This window comes from Pelecanus crispus, chromosome 4, assembly GCF_030463565.1.
Source record: "Pelecanus crispus isolate bPelCri1 chromosome 4, bPelCri1.pri, whole genome shotgun sequence".
Classification (NCBI taxonomy): domain Eukaryota; kingdom Metazoa; phylum Chordata; class Aves; order Pelecaniformes; family Pelecanidae; genus Pelecanus; species Pelecanus crispus.
In genome coordinates, this window is record NC_134646.1 from 18,446,899 (window position 1) to 18,459,526 (window position 12,628).

General features: G+C 37.4%; 1 protein-coding gene across 3 annotated transcripts in view; it reads left to right on the forward strand.

Annotated features, from left to right (window-relative positions):
* Positions 1 to 3,333, forward strand: part of DCLK2 (doublecortin like kinase 2) — an 89,305-nt gene extending 85,972 nt beyond the window's left edge. For 2 of the 3 annotated variants that reach the window (XM_009482960.2, XM_075708829.1), the window contains one exon: positions 3,112 to 3,333. In XM_009482960.2, the coding sequence (XP_009481235.2) occupies positions 3,112 to 3,333 (222 nt within the window). Of the gene's footprint in view, positions 1 to 897; positions 916 to 3,111 lie in introns of those variants that run through there. The other variant, XM_075708830.1, reaches the window with a different exon arrangement.
* Positions 3,334 to 12,628: the final 9,295 nt, after the last annotated feature.

Here is a 12,628-nt window from a genome sequence, read left to right on the forward strand (position 1 = left end):
CAGTGTGCCAGCTAAGCTATAAAAACAAGCCTTCAAACAGAAACATGTAAACACTAAGTAGTTATATGTTGAAATGAAGCTTATTAATGATTTGAAATCTTTCATTATAAAAACTAATTTTTTTAATCATACTGACCACATAGTTAGTTAAGTAGGCTCTTCCCCTCTGCCTGATGAAGTATTGCTTGATCTTGAGCATACTGTTGTTCAACACTATACTTGCCAGGAAACGAGATTCCTTTTCAGACACTTTCTTTGTAGTACTGAATGTTTACCACATTCATTTTGTCCCAATCCAACCCCTGCTATGTTTTTTCTGTTCCCTAATGGGGAACTTTCTTCAAAGCGTACAAAGGAACCCTGATGACCTATAGTTGAACTTACGTAAACAGTAATTCCAGAAGGCAGATGTGTGAATCATAGTAGAAGAAATGGAGTTTACTGTTTTCAGTACTCAGAACTGCACTTCTAATTGACCAGCCACTTTTGCAGAGAATATGCAGCTGCTATAGAGATTGAACTGCCATTATGTTGTTATTGTGGTCTGTTCTTGTCTAATGCAAGGATGGGCACTGCACACAAAGAGTATCTTCAGTTACTACAAGAAAAATAAAACCATCTATGGTAGTAACATAACAGTGATTTCCACCCCCCCCCCCTCCATTAGTATTAATTACTCTCAAAATCCAGTCTACTTACGTTAACAAAGAATTGTTTTAATCATCAGAAAGTAGGTAAATTAAATAATGTTTCTGCATACATATATGCTTTTGCAGATACATTTAGGTGAATTAAATAGGCCAAAGATTTAAATGTAGGAAAAGCAGTAACATAAAAATGAGAGAAGTCAGAAAATGGATTTCAGGTTCATGCTGTTGTCTACATTTCGTTTGACAGTTTGACTTGACAGTTTGAGAGGGACTTCAGAGCTTCATTCTTTATACTGTTGAGACTATGGATAAGCCTGAAGCTGAAAACTGGTATAAAATGCACTATATGTAATAAGAGCAATTTTAATGCTAACTCTCAGCCCCTCTCCAACTTGCATGACACTTAAGCCTGTCTCAGATCTCTGACACAGCGTAGCTTCTGGCTTCTTATTGGTGTGGGTTTTTTCTGATTCTGTTAGCTACTGACATTCCTTCAGCCAGGAAAGTACACCTTGTTAAAACTTTTCATTTTCCCTTTTCCTGCCTTATTTCCTTATAACAGGTATGGAAGGATGTAAATGCATAATTGTTTATTTCTGAAAGCAGCTCCCAGTTATTGCTGAAGGGAAAAGTAACTTCTTGTTCAAAACACTGTAATCTAATGAGGGTTAAGCCTCCAATTTGTTATTCTTGCCCTGGTTTATCTAGGGCATTGAAATTTAGTTATCTTCATGTTAAGAAGTTCTTCACTTGTATTAGCACTCATTGCTTAAAAACATTCAAGATTCAGACAAGCGCAGTATTATAATGCTCATGTATTGCAGTGCATTGCTATATCAGTCTACCTGCATATTTAATGGAATCCCTTTTAGCATCACTTCATTCAAATATTGTCATCTGGCCAATGCAGATAATACCATCATGTGGCAGATAAGTAAAACTGCACATACCTACTTCAGTATTCTTGCACAGGAGACTCTTTCTGCCCCTAAAAGCATGTTGCTGTTAATTCATTAATGATTTTTTTTTTGTCAATTTCAAAATGTTCTGTAAATTTAAATTTGTTGCAATTGTGTTAGTTCTGCTTAAAGTAAGTCTAGTTTCTGTCCCTTGCTTCCTTCTTTTTTCCTCCTTTCCCAATGCCTGCATTGCTTTCCTCTGAGTAGGTCCAAGGCAATGGTACGTACTAACTGCGATGCTTTGTTCTGCTGCACAAAAAATACATGTTCTCCATTTGTAACAAGAAGAAAGGAGAAATAACTCAGCCAGTCTGAAGTGGAAAGAGCTTTACAGCCACACAAAAACAGTAAAGGAAAAATCTTTTAAACACTTACAAAAAAGTTTTCTGTATTGTGATGCATATTTGAAATATTCTAAGCAAACACTGATATAGCTAGCTGTTTTTTACTTCCTCAGACATATCTCGTGCTAGTCCCCTGGGAGTAATTTTGTGCATGTGTGTGTCTTAAAATATCCAAAAGCAATTAGAAAAAGATGGGAATCCTATGAAGACAGAACCAAAAAAATTAAACCCACTGAAATAAGCATTGTTTCCATTTAAATTAAAAAATTTAATTGTCACTTCAGCCTTTATGGTACCACAGAGCTAGTCAGAAGGTAATCAGTCCTCAATTAATAAAAAACATTTTACTTAGCAACAGTAAAATTCAGCCTCCTCTTCAATCTTTTTTAAAAAAAAAAAAATCCTAAGTTGCATTACATAAGTATGTATTGTAAGTGCAAGGTGTGACAACTATCAAAGGCTGCTGTGAGAACAGCACAGGCAAAAAATCACTGTCAGCATGAATTGAGAGCTGTTCCTTTCCCTTTTAAATAAGTTATCCTGCCACTGAAATAGCACAAACCTGTTTATCCACAACTCTCTTTCTAGCAAGCAAAAGAGGAAATGCAGCCCTGCTAGCATAGCAGCTACTTTGATAATGATAAAACTACTCCACATCATAGCCAATCTCAAAAGCCTAGATACAGTTCAGCTAGTCATTTCCTTGCATGCTCCATTTGCAAAGTCGATTGTTAGTAGCAGAGAATTCAACTGTGTACTATTAAATTTTCTCCTTGTACCTGTATGCATGTAGACTAATGCTGTAACTCTATTAAAAAAAAAAAAAAAACCAAAAACAGACCAACACCCATCATAATGATTCATGTCAATTTTTTTTTTCCACATCAGACTTGCAAGACAAAATTTTAAACTTGCACCATCATGGCAAACATATGTCTGGAAGCTAAGTTTTCCTTACGTTTTCCAAAGTCAGCACTACAAAATGCTACAATTCACTATATAGAAGATTTCTAATGTTATTTCTCCTTTTTTTTTTTTTTTTTCTGGCTCCAATGCATGCACTTTAATGTCTTGTAGATTGTTTTAACCCTTAAGACAGGGTTTATGATTTAACTGCTCTTTTCATATTTTGCCTTGGGTTTTTTTGTTTGTTTTTAGAACACAGCTCTAGATAAAGCGAGTCAGATTTTCTGCAGCAAGCGTTGTCAGGACTCTGGTAGAGCTGGAATGGAGAAAATTTCTGCAATTACTGCTGCAGCTGATGATCCTCGTGTGGCTGGGTCCAAGACCCTCTTCCCTGCTGCTTGTGAGCCACTCGGATCCCCCACGCTCCCTGCCTCAGTATCTCCCGGGTTTGCTGGGGATCAGCCTGGTGCATAGGACTGATGAAACCAAATCCAACTGAAGCTCCCTGCATTCTCGCCACAATTCCTCTTCATTTCACATGACAGTTTGCTTTCAGTTTGCGTGCACCCTCTCGTGGCGAGCCCAAGGCAGGCTCTGTCATGGGAGACTGATCTTCTAATAGCGGGTGAGTGAACGTGCTTTTTGAGTGCTCTTTGCCCTTGTCTTGAGAACAGCAGTAGGGGAAAGATTCTGGCACTGTTAGATGATTTTTAAGTTATCCGTGTTTAGTTTAATTAACTGCATTTCACACAGCCCTGGGCTCTAGACAGACTAACTTATTGTGTAGCTAACCCTATTTTTATATGAGCAGTGAGACAATGAACAGTCACCTGGCCTCACTTCTACAAGCAGGCCCTGTTCTGTTCTTCTGATGAGGGTTCTCAGAAAAGTGGCAGAGGAAGACAAGGGAAGAAAACTTATATTCACCTTGTATTCCGATGCCTCTATTTTTAGCAAAGTTTAGTAGAAACTTGAAGAGGCAAATTTTCACAAAAAATTTTTTAGTGGACTAACTGTAAAATATCATGAGACAAACATTGGAGATAGAGGGAAGGATGGTTGTTTTTGCATCAAGTTTGTTATCGGACTTGCCGGCTGCAGGGTAGTGTTTAGATAATATGAATTTAAATAAAGTGACTTGAGATGTAAACATGAGCACTGGACATTCATTTGTAACAAAGACTGGAGTCAAGGAAGCCTTTTTGTTCTCGCCATTTTCTATCCTAACCACAAGTGTCCCACCCACACTTTTCTCCAGGGTCAGACTACCTATTAGATAAAATAAAATTACTTTGGACCTGTGAACAGAAAGCCTGCTAAGCTAGGATGAATGGGGCAGTTCCTAGATCCAGGGTGAGCTGATTGAGGAGAGACTACAAAAATAGCTGCCATCAATAGCTGTCAGAGGTTTGTCAGTCCTATCCCCTTATTCACCTGGTGCAGGCACTGGAAACAAGGATTGGGGAACAGCTATCCTTAATCTGCAGTCACAGATAATGAGGTTTTATCTTTACAATAATGCTTAGTTCAATATAGTATGTATTCAGCTTATTCTTTTCCTTTGCTCGTTCTTACGACTTGGTCATAGTTCATTTTCTTTCTTAGCTATACTTTCTACTAGAATTGTAAAAGAAAGACCTGCAATAAACTTTCTTCATTAAAAAAAGTAATTCATTTCTTTGAGAACTCCGTTATTTTGTCAGTGAAAATGTCGTCTTACTCTCTCTGGAGAGATTGAACAGCTAGGTACCTACCAAAAAGATTTCATAAAATTAATCTGAGGGATTCCCGTAAGCTTTTAAAGTGCATTGGCTCCTATGGAAGACATAGGTAATACATGACTGAACATGAGTGTTTTACCTTTCGAAGAGGCAATTAAAGATCAAAAAATGCCAACTGATAACTTAAGGTCATGGTACAGCTGAAAGAACTACAGCATCTTGGCAAAAAAAGGGTAGTAAAGGTATGAAAACATGTGTCTTCAACTATGATGAAAAGTTTGGGCTACAACCAGTCATTGTGAATTAACTTTGGTACGGGTTCACTGGAGTAAGTTCAAGAAATTTGGAGAGTATGGGAATGGCCTTTGTATAAAATTATATACACTTATATTTTGGTACACTGCAAAAATATGAAGATAACACTCAAGCCTTACTCAGAACAGAAACTAGTGGGAGTCCGTTAGCTAGCTCTGTGTGTGCACTTGGTAAATTCTGTAACAAATCTTAGACTAAGCTAAAGAAAGGATGCATAATTTCAGATGGAGCAGGCTAACCACCCACCTACAGCAAGGAAAGGGAACCCCTGACAGAGAAGATAGTGGCAGACTGCTGAATTGGGAGATTACTAGTAAAGAGGGGGCAGCAACAAAATGATGAATGCTGAGTTGAGTTCTGTTTTTTTCTAAGAGGATAGATGTTCAGCTGTGCAAGGCCTATATATTTTATGAAGAAAAAAAACTGTCATGGCTTAGCAGGACATATCTAACAAATTGTGTTCCACAAAACCTCATGCATATAGAAGAGAAAGGATGATAATTTGCCTGATCAACAGCTGCCAGTTCTAAACTAGTCCTTTGTCTCATGGAAGAAGAGAGTGAAGAAAGACATACATACCCTGAGTTCATGTCCCTAAGTTCATGACTGATCAACATCTAAACATTCTTAGACAGTATTTTGATTGGCAAAGCAGAGGCAGTTGATAGACTATGCCAAAACACCTATTTAAAAATAGTGACGACAGCTGGAAAAGATGACCATGTTGCCAACATAATTGGATAAAAACATGGTATAGCTGGGCAAGTTCTTAACTCCACGTATGACCTTAGGAGGGTTGTATCACTACTCCACGCCTTAATTTAGTTCCACAGATGTTTAATCTGTGGGTGCATAGGTGGTATGTTTGTGCTGCTCAGGGTAGGAGAGTTTAACATAAAAATAAAGATGTGTTGGTTAACAGTAAAAGACAATGAAGGCTCATAAGTATTATGTTTGGTTTGTTATCTACTGCACTGTCATTTAATCCTTCTCTCTTTGTAGAACCATCACTTGCTGGAAGAAGGCAAAAATAGAAAAGAAATTGTAAAACAGAACTATGCTATCTGCTATAAAGGGAAAGAAACACCTATGGAAACTGTAAACTAAAGTTATATGTTTGTCAAAGAGGAATGTCACTTCTGTTTCATAAAAGTAGCTGAAATACATGTACCATTTTGATAGATATTGATTAAATGCCAGTTTTTTAAGACACTCAACAGTTAGAGCACAACTGCTACCATGCCTACGTTTTACAAAAGGAATTACTTAAAAAAAGTCTTTTTAAAAATCCCCAGTCTTTTTAGCTCCTTTGAACATGAGTAGTTGTTCACATACCCCAGTGGAGCCAGTTCCTGCAGTTCTAGATTTGAAATCCCAGAACTGAACCTTCCCCTGCTGTAAATCAGCATAACACTCAGTTCACTGATATCCCATCAAAATTTAACCTTACAGACAATTACCCCCCTTCTTGAACTTATGAAATTAATTACAATAATTGTCAAAATACATTAAGGTAGACAGTGGTTTATGATGATGTTACTTTCATCAAGTATTGGCTCATGCCTACATAGACTACTTTAGTAAGCAAAAATCTCTTGGTTTTAGATGCAGACATAGTTCCCCCCATCTAAACTGAATACTTGAGGAAGAGAAGCTAGGAGGAAGTAATGACTAAAATTAAGAGATTGCAGGGTAACTTTTCCTAAATTAAATAAATATTTGTATTTTATTTTTAAAGTATATAAATTAATTATACATGTAAGATACCAGAAAGTATTTTTAACCTACTTGTTACTCTGAATTTTCCCTTTCTTCCTTCTGCATTTTTTTTTCTTAATAAAACAAACCAAAACAAAACAGAGGCTTGTCTACTACAGTGTCTTAGGAACACTCCAGTGACTTAGGAACAAAAAGCGTGAAGCTTTCTGTTTGAGCTGGGAAGTTCAGTCTCTTAATTCAAGGAAGCAGGTTTTTCTAAGACCTCATTAGCCTCTCTCAGAAACAGAGGTACTATGATTTGGGTATGTAGTGAGACTATGGCAACAACAGTAACTTCTGCAAGTAACATTCAATGCCATTTTTCTTGCTCTATGCTCAGCGATCACACTGAGGGTATATGAGAGAGGTTGCCAAAATACACAATTCAAGTGATCAGGCATCCTTCAGCAGGTGCCAGACACTTCGTGTTACCTCTTGGAGGGTCCTGGTGATACAGGAGACACACCAGCACCCTGGCATGCATTGAGGAGATCCGAAGCAAGATCCTGTATATGATTTCCAACAGAGATCACAGCTTTGGCCTTCATGAGAAGACTGTAATTTTCCTAATTTATTTCCTAAATAAGAAAAAGAATGTTAGCTAGGAAGCAATAACTGGTTATACCACTACCTGTACACTTGCCAAAAAGGGATTCAAATTCCTATTCACAGAAATTATTTTGATCATCTCAGGCTAAACCAATAAATTTATGCAGCAAACAGGAAATTTTTATTTTAAAAGTCTCATTTAAGCCTACTTTTCATATCTATCTTCTCCCCAGTCTAATTATTACAGATTGATAGAGTAAATTTACTGAAGTATTTATTCACTTTTATATAAATATACATATTTATCAATTGTCTTTGGTTTTAACAGTTTTAAAATGGGAAATGGTATTTTGTATTTACTCATTATTTCTTTCAAGCTACATTCAGACAGCAACTGGAAAACAACAGAAATGCACAAAACTAGTAACCTATCCAAAATGCTGATTAAGTAAAATGGATTTTTTTTTAAAGATTAAAAAAAAGCAAGTGAATCAAACACTCACTCCTACTGCAATCAGTTTCAATGTCTAATGCAAACAAACAGGTATCTATTTGAGCTTTTCTGTCAGGGGAGTCCTTTCTAGGGGGATTTTTTTTTTAAAACTAAATTAGCATTGAAAAAAAAATACCAGGACAGGGACTGAAGAAGCAATCTGCCATGCAACCATCCACCAAGAAGTTTTTCCTCAGCCGTTGTTTCTGTTCTTGATTTTGTTTCAAACAGCATTTGAATTTTAAGCGCCTTTGTCATATTTGGAAACGGCCCACAGTGAGAATCATGCAAGATGCCAGTTTCAGAGAAGCACAGCTTCACCAAGAAGTACCAGCAACTATTCCCTTCTCCCCAAAATAACAGTTGCCAATTAATATGCAATAGTGAAGTTTAGAGTGTTTAAATGTTGACCACTTGAAGTTTAAATGCTGCTTAAAAAGACACTAGCTCTGTTGTTTAGAATGGTCAGATTTTGGTTTTGCAGCTACTGTGGATTAAACAAGACAAAAAGCAAAATGCGAGAGCAATCTGCAAAGTCATCTGTTATTGGATATATCCATTGCTGAATACACCAAATTCTAAACACACAACTAGACCCAGTTGTGCTACAGCATTTTGCAGCTCAGAGCTCACAGTACACAGCAAACAAAGCAAGAGTGCGAAGAAAAAAAATTAGAACTTGAAGAATGATCATATTACAAACTTTGTCCATTTAGCAAATAGCAAGTACCACATCTTGTAAACCTCTTTTTGTCAATTCCCATGCAATACAGCATAATTTCCAAAGCACAGAACTAAATGTCTCTTTAACTGGTTGACTATGTGATGCAGCTCCAAGTATGAAGTTGTACATCATTTCAGATTTTACTAAATATACAAATCTCTTTGGTTTCAAGACTATGCTTTCTGATCTCTCAATTCATTTACAAGAAAGTAGTTGTATTTCCCATAATTTGTAAAAAAAGTTGTGAAACGTTTTACATACTCTTTGTAATAATATGCTTTTTTATAGTAAGTCTCAACTAAAACTCTTTACAGATGCAAGTTAGAATTTATTCTTTCAAGCTTTGTTTCATCTGTTTTAATCCGGTTTTTCCTCATGAGCCTGGTTGTATTTGAATTACAGGTGACCTGTAGTTGAATTTCAGTAAATCTAAACAAATTCAGAAACAATTTCCTACAGTTTTTGATCCAGAGCTTTTAAAGAGCAGCTTTAAAATGATGACGCATAAGCACGGATATGCATCAGTAACTGTTTTAGTTTACTGAAGATCTTAGGTTGGTTCTGCACAAAAGTAAACTATTTTGGATTTCATGTAACGTTGTATCACGTGGAAAATCAAGCAAGTGACTCATCTCAAGCTTTATGCAAATATCCTAACCCTATATGGGAAAGGTCTCACTGGTTTAGAGCAGCACCCACAGAAACGCGTATCTCTGCTTTTATTTAACTAGGATGCAGCCAGTTTCTCAAGAACAATATAGTCATCTTTTATTCCTTTGAGTGACTTCTAAGTATAAGGGAAAGCAAAACAGAAATGCCCTAACACAAGCACACTTGTATCTCTGTGAATACAAAAGTCAGTACATAAAATGGAAAAGCTGTCATCTAGACAGTCACCATATCTAGGCCATTCTCATTCAATAAATCTAACAGCAATTATGTCCTGATTAAGGCTACAATAAAATTCATTTCCCACAGAAGTCCCAGTTTTGAATTTCCTTTTGCTACTAAAAGAAATTAATACATTGTTTTTTTCCAGGACACCAGCTCTGTATGAAAAACATGGGGTTTTGTTGCTGCTGTTCAGGTATGTGGAGTAACTGAAGAAACTCCACTGTTCCTTAAAAATCCCCACCCTGATCCCACACGTTAAAAGCACCACAGCAGAAAAGGTTCTCCATAATGTTTCTAAACAGAAATTCAATTCCCATATTTTTTAGAATTATAATGAAAAACCTGAAAATCATGCCAGCTTCTGACAGTAGTTGTAAAAAACAGCTACCACAGTAGTATTAACATCTACAAGTATCTGAGCACACCATCATCTCTTGTCAGACCCTTCAGCATTTACATCAGCAATTTTCCACAAAATAGAAGGGATTTCAAGCTACTTGCACTAAGTATTTCCCCGCAAACCAAACTTGCAGCACTGCAGCTGACCAGACTTGCTCTCAGCAGCAGCAAACGCTGCCTTCCACAGCATCTGCCATAAACTACAGCTAACACCATGTCCACTTGAACTTACCAGAACAGAAGAAACGCTGGACTGTCACGTTAAAAAAAGTGCTGCTTATAAACACTTCTGCTGAATTTTGAGGAAATAGAGGACTCGGCTCCCTCTTTTCAGGAGATTCTGCAAATAACAGCCAGCTGAGGCCCAGCTGCAGGTTAATGCGGGGCACTTGTTGATTAAACAGGTTTCAGGCAATCCCTTTGACACAGGTGCTGCCCTGAATAAACTAACAAAGAGCTGACTAGTTGGCAAGTTAACCCTTTTTTGCCACCTAATCAGTGACTAGTTCAGCCAAAGCTGAGATCCCAAGTGCAAGTCTGGCCTCCCAGGGCAGTGCCCAAGGTACGTTCCTTTATGGGCGGAAGGAGGGGTATGTCCTACTCACCAAAGCCACTAGCAAAGCAGTCCAGAATGGGGGTGTCTTCACAGGCTTGCTCATGGAGCAGAAGGTAAAGATGTCCTTTTCCACAGAAGGGCTGCGGCGCTCGTAATGTGCCAAACACCGCGCTGCACCGCTGCTGCTGCTTCCCCAAGGAGTGCTTGATGCCAGCGCACAGCTGCCCATCAGCGTGCACTGGCTGGGTGCAACGCAGCATGGCACGCACACGTACAGTCGTGCTTTCAGTTTGGGAAAGCATCTCATGACCAGTAGGGCCCTTTCTAAAACAAACTACCTGCCAAATGAACTCCCCATGAAATATTTTGGCTCTAAGATCAGAAACTATTGCTTCTATCAATAATAAAGCGTTTCCTAAGTCAGCAGGAGATCATAAAGAGAAGACTTTCAGGATTTCCATTTGGCAAAATACACCTTCCTTTCTTTGGGTTTTTTTCCCCTCCACCTAGCCTAGGAAACCCACTGCTGGCTTGAGAGAAATACAAATTGCACTTCAAGAGCATACCAATTTCCCCTCAAAATCTTCTGATACAAGGCTATGAATGTTGTTGAACTTAAGGATGTGTGAAGTACGAGCTTTGCATAACAAATGTTACTGCTCAATATACTGGGCACTTACCACAGACATGACAACTATAGCCTTCGCTTAATCAGATCATCGTTCTGCTATACAAAACATAAAAAAATAACTCTACTGCTATCAGTATAACCGTATCAGTATAAAAATGAAGAAAGCACAGAAAACTTGATCATCATTGCATAAACACCGAGAGTACTTTAAATGCATTAGCCATAGCACCTATCTCCTCTATTGTGAATATACATTGAATCACAAGAACCCAATACTCCACTGAAGGTCTCAATTACAAATGTAATTTTATTTAATTTCTTCACTCGAACTCAATTTTCTCATTCCAAATCTTTACTGAAAGAGATAGTAGTTAAATGCTTAGAAAAAACAAGAACTGCTCTAGTAGGCAGCTAGAGAAATGTACGTATCAATACAGATATGGAATGTAAATTTCAACTCATATAGATCACAACATACAAAGAAGATTTTTATGCAATACAGACTTACAAAATAACAACAGTTCTTTTCACAAATATTTTCAGAGTTCTGCACAGCAATCTTGTAGAAAAGTAGATTTGTGCAACACCAAAATAACTTACTGTTCCTTAGTATAAATTATTTTTCATTTCCTAAAAGAAACGAGATAATTTAATATGATTGGGCAGGATCTGACAGGAGTTGGTGATAGCAAAATATAAAAGATATTGTTGCTATACGCAGAAAAGGAATATGGCATGTGCTGCAGTATTGCAGGGGCTAGCTCTGGGACAAAAAAGAAAGTCGCCTGCAAGTCTAGTGCTTCTGCTGCTGTACAGAGGCTGTGCACCAGCAAACACCTGCCTTTTAGTGCTTTCACAGTCAACCAGCAGAAGTGTGCTTTGGTATTCGCACCTATTAAAAAATACCTGCCTCTGTGCGTTTCTAATTTGAGTTTAAAGTCTTCAGAATAGCCTTTCTGATTTTGAGGAACAATCCACATTTTGGTGTGCTTTGAAGGAGATGCCAGGTAGAAACTAGAAGGATTCACGCTTGATGTTACACAAGCTCCATTCCCAAATTGTCTCTCTCAACTGCAGAAAACATACAACTAAAAAAGAACTAATTGTCTAGGCCTAGAAACATGCTTGAATAGTAACATTGATGGAAACGCTAAGTTTAAAATTACATTAACCATAATTTAAATATTACTATTGATTCCCAGAAGCTTCAGTGCTGATGGTAGTACAATCATTTGGAAAAGTATGAGACAAAGTGTGGTACAGATAGCACAGATTAAAACTCCCCAAACATCGTAATTAATTTCCATTATGTTAAAATCATATATTCTTCAAGGTTATAGATAAAGCTTCAGATGGAAAATCCATTTCTTCATAATATAGCTAGAATGTGAGTTTTAACCATCTTTACTTTAGGCTTCTTTTACATACAGGGATCAAAATAGACTTCTTGTTATGACTAAAAATATAGATTTTTTTTAACTACAGAACCCAGCAGCCATTTTTCTGCTTCTTTGCCCTTCCCCCAAAAAAGTCAAGCAAGGTCTACAAAAATAGCAATTAACTTTAAAAAATAGGTTGCTTCTTCCAGCAAATTTAAGTTACATTCAGATGTAATATAGCTATTTATAAGGAACAATGTTGTGGCAAGACACCAAGGGAGGCGTGCTGTGTTCAGTTTCCTTCTGACAACAGCTGCCCACATCGATGCTAATCTTGGTCTCTGCGAAGA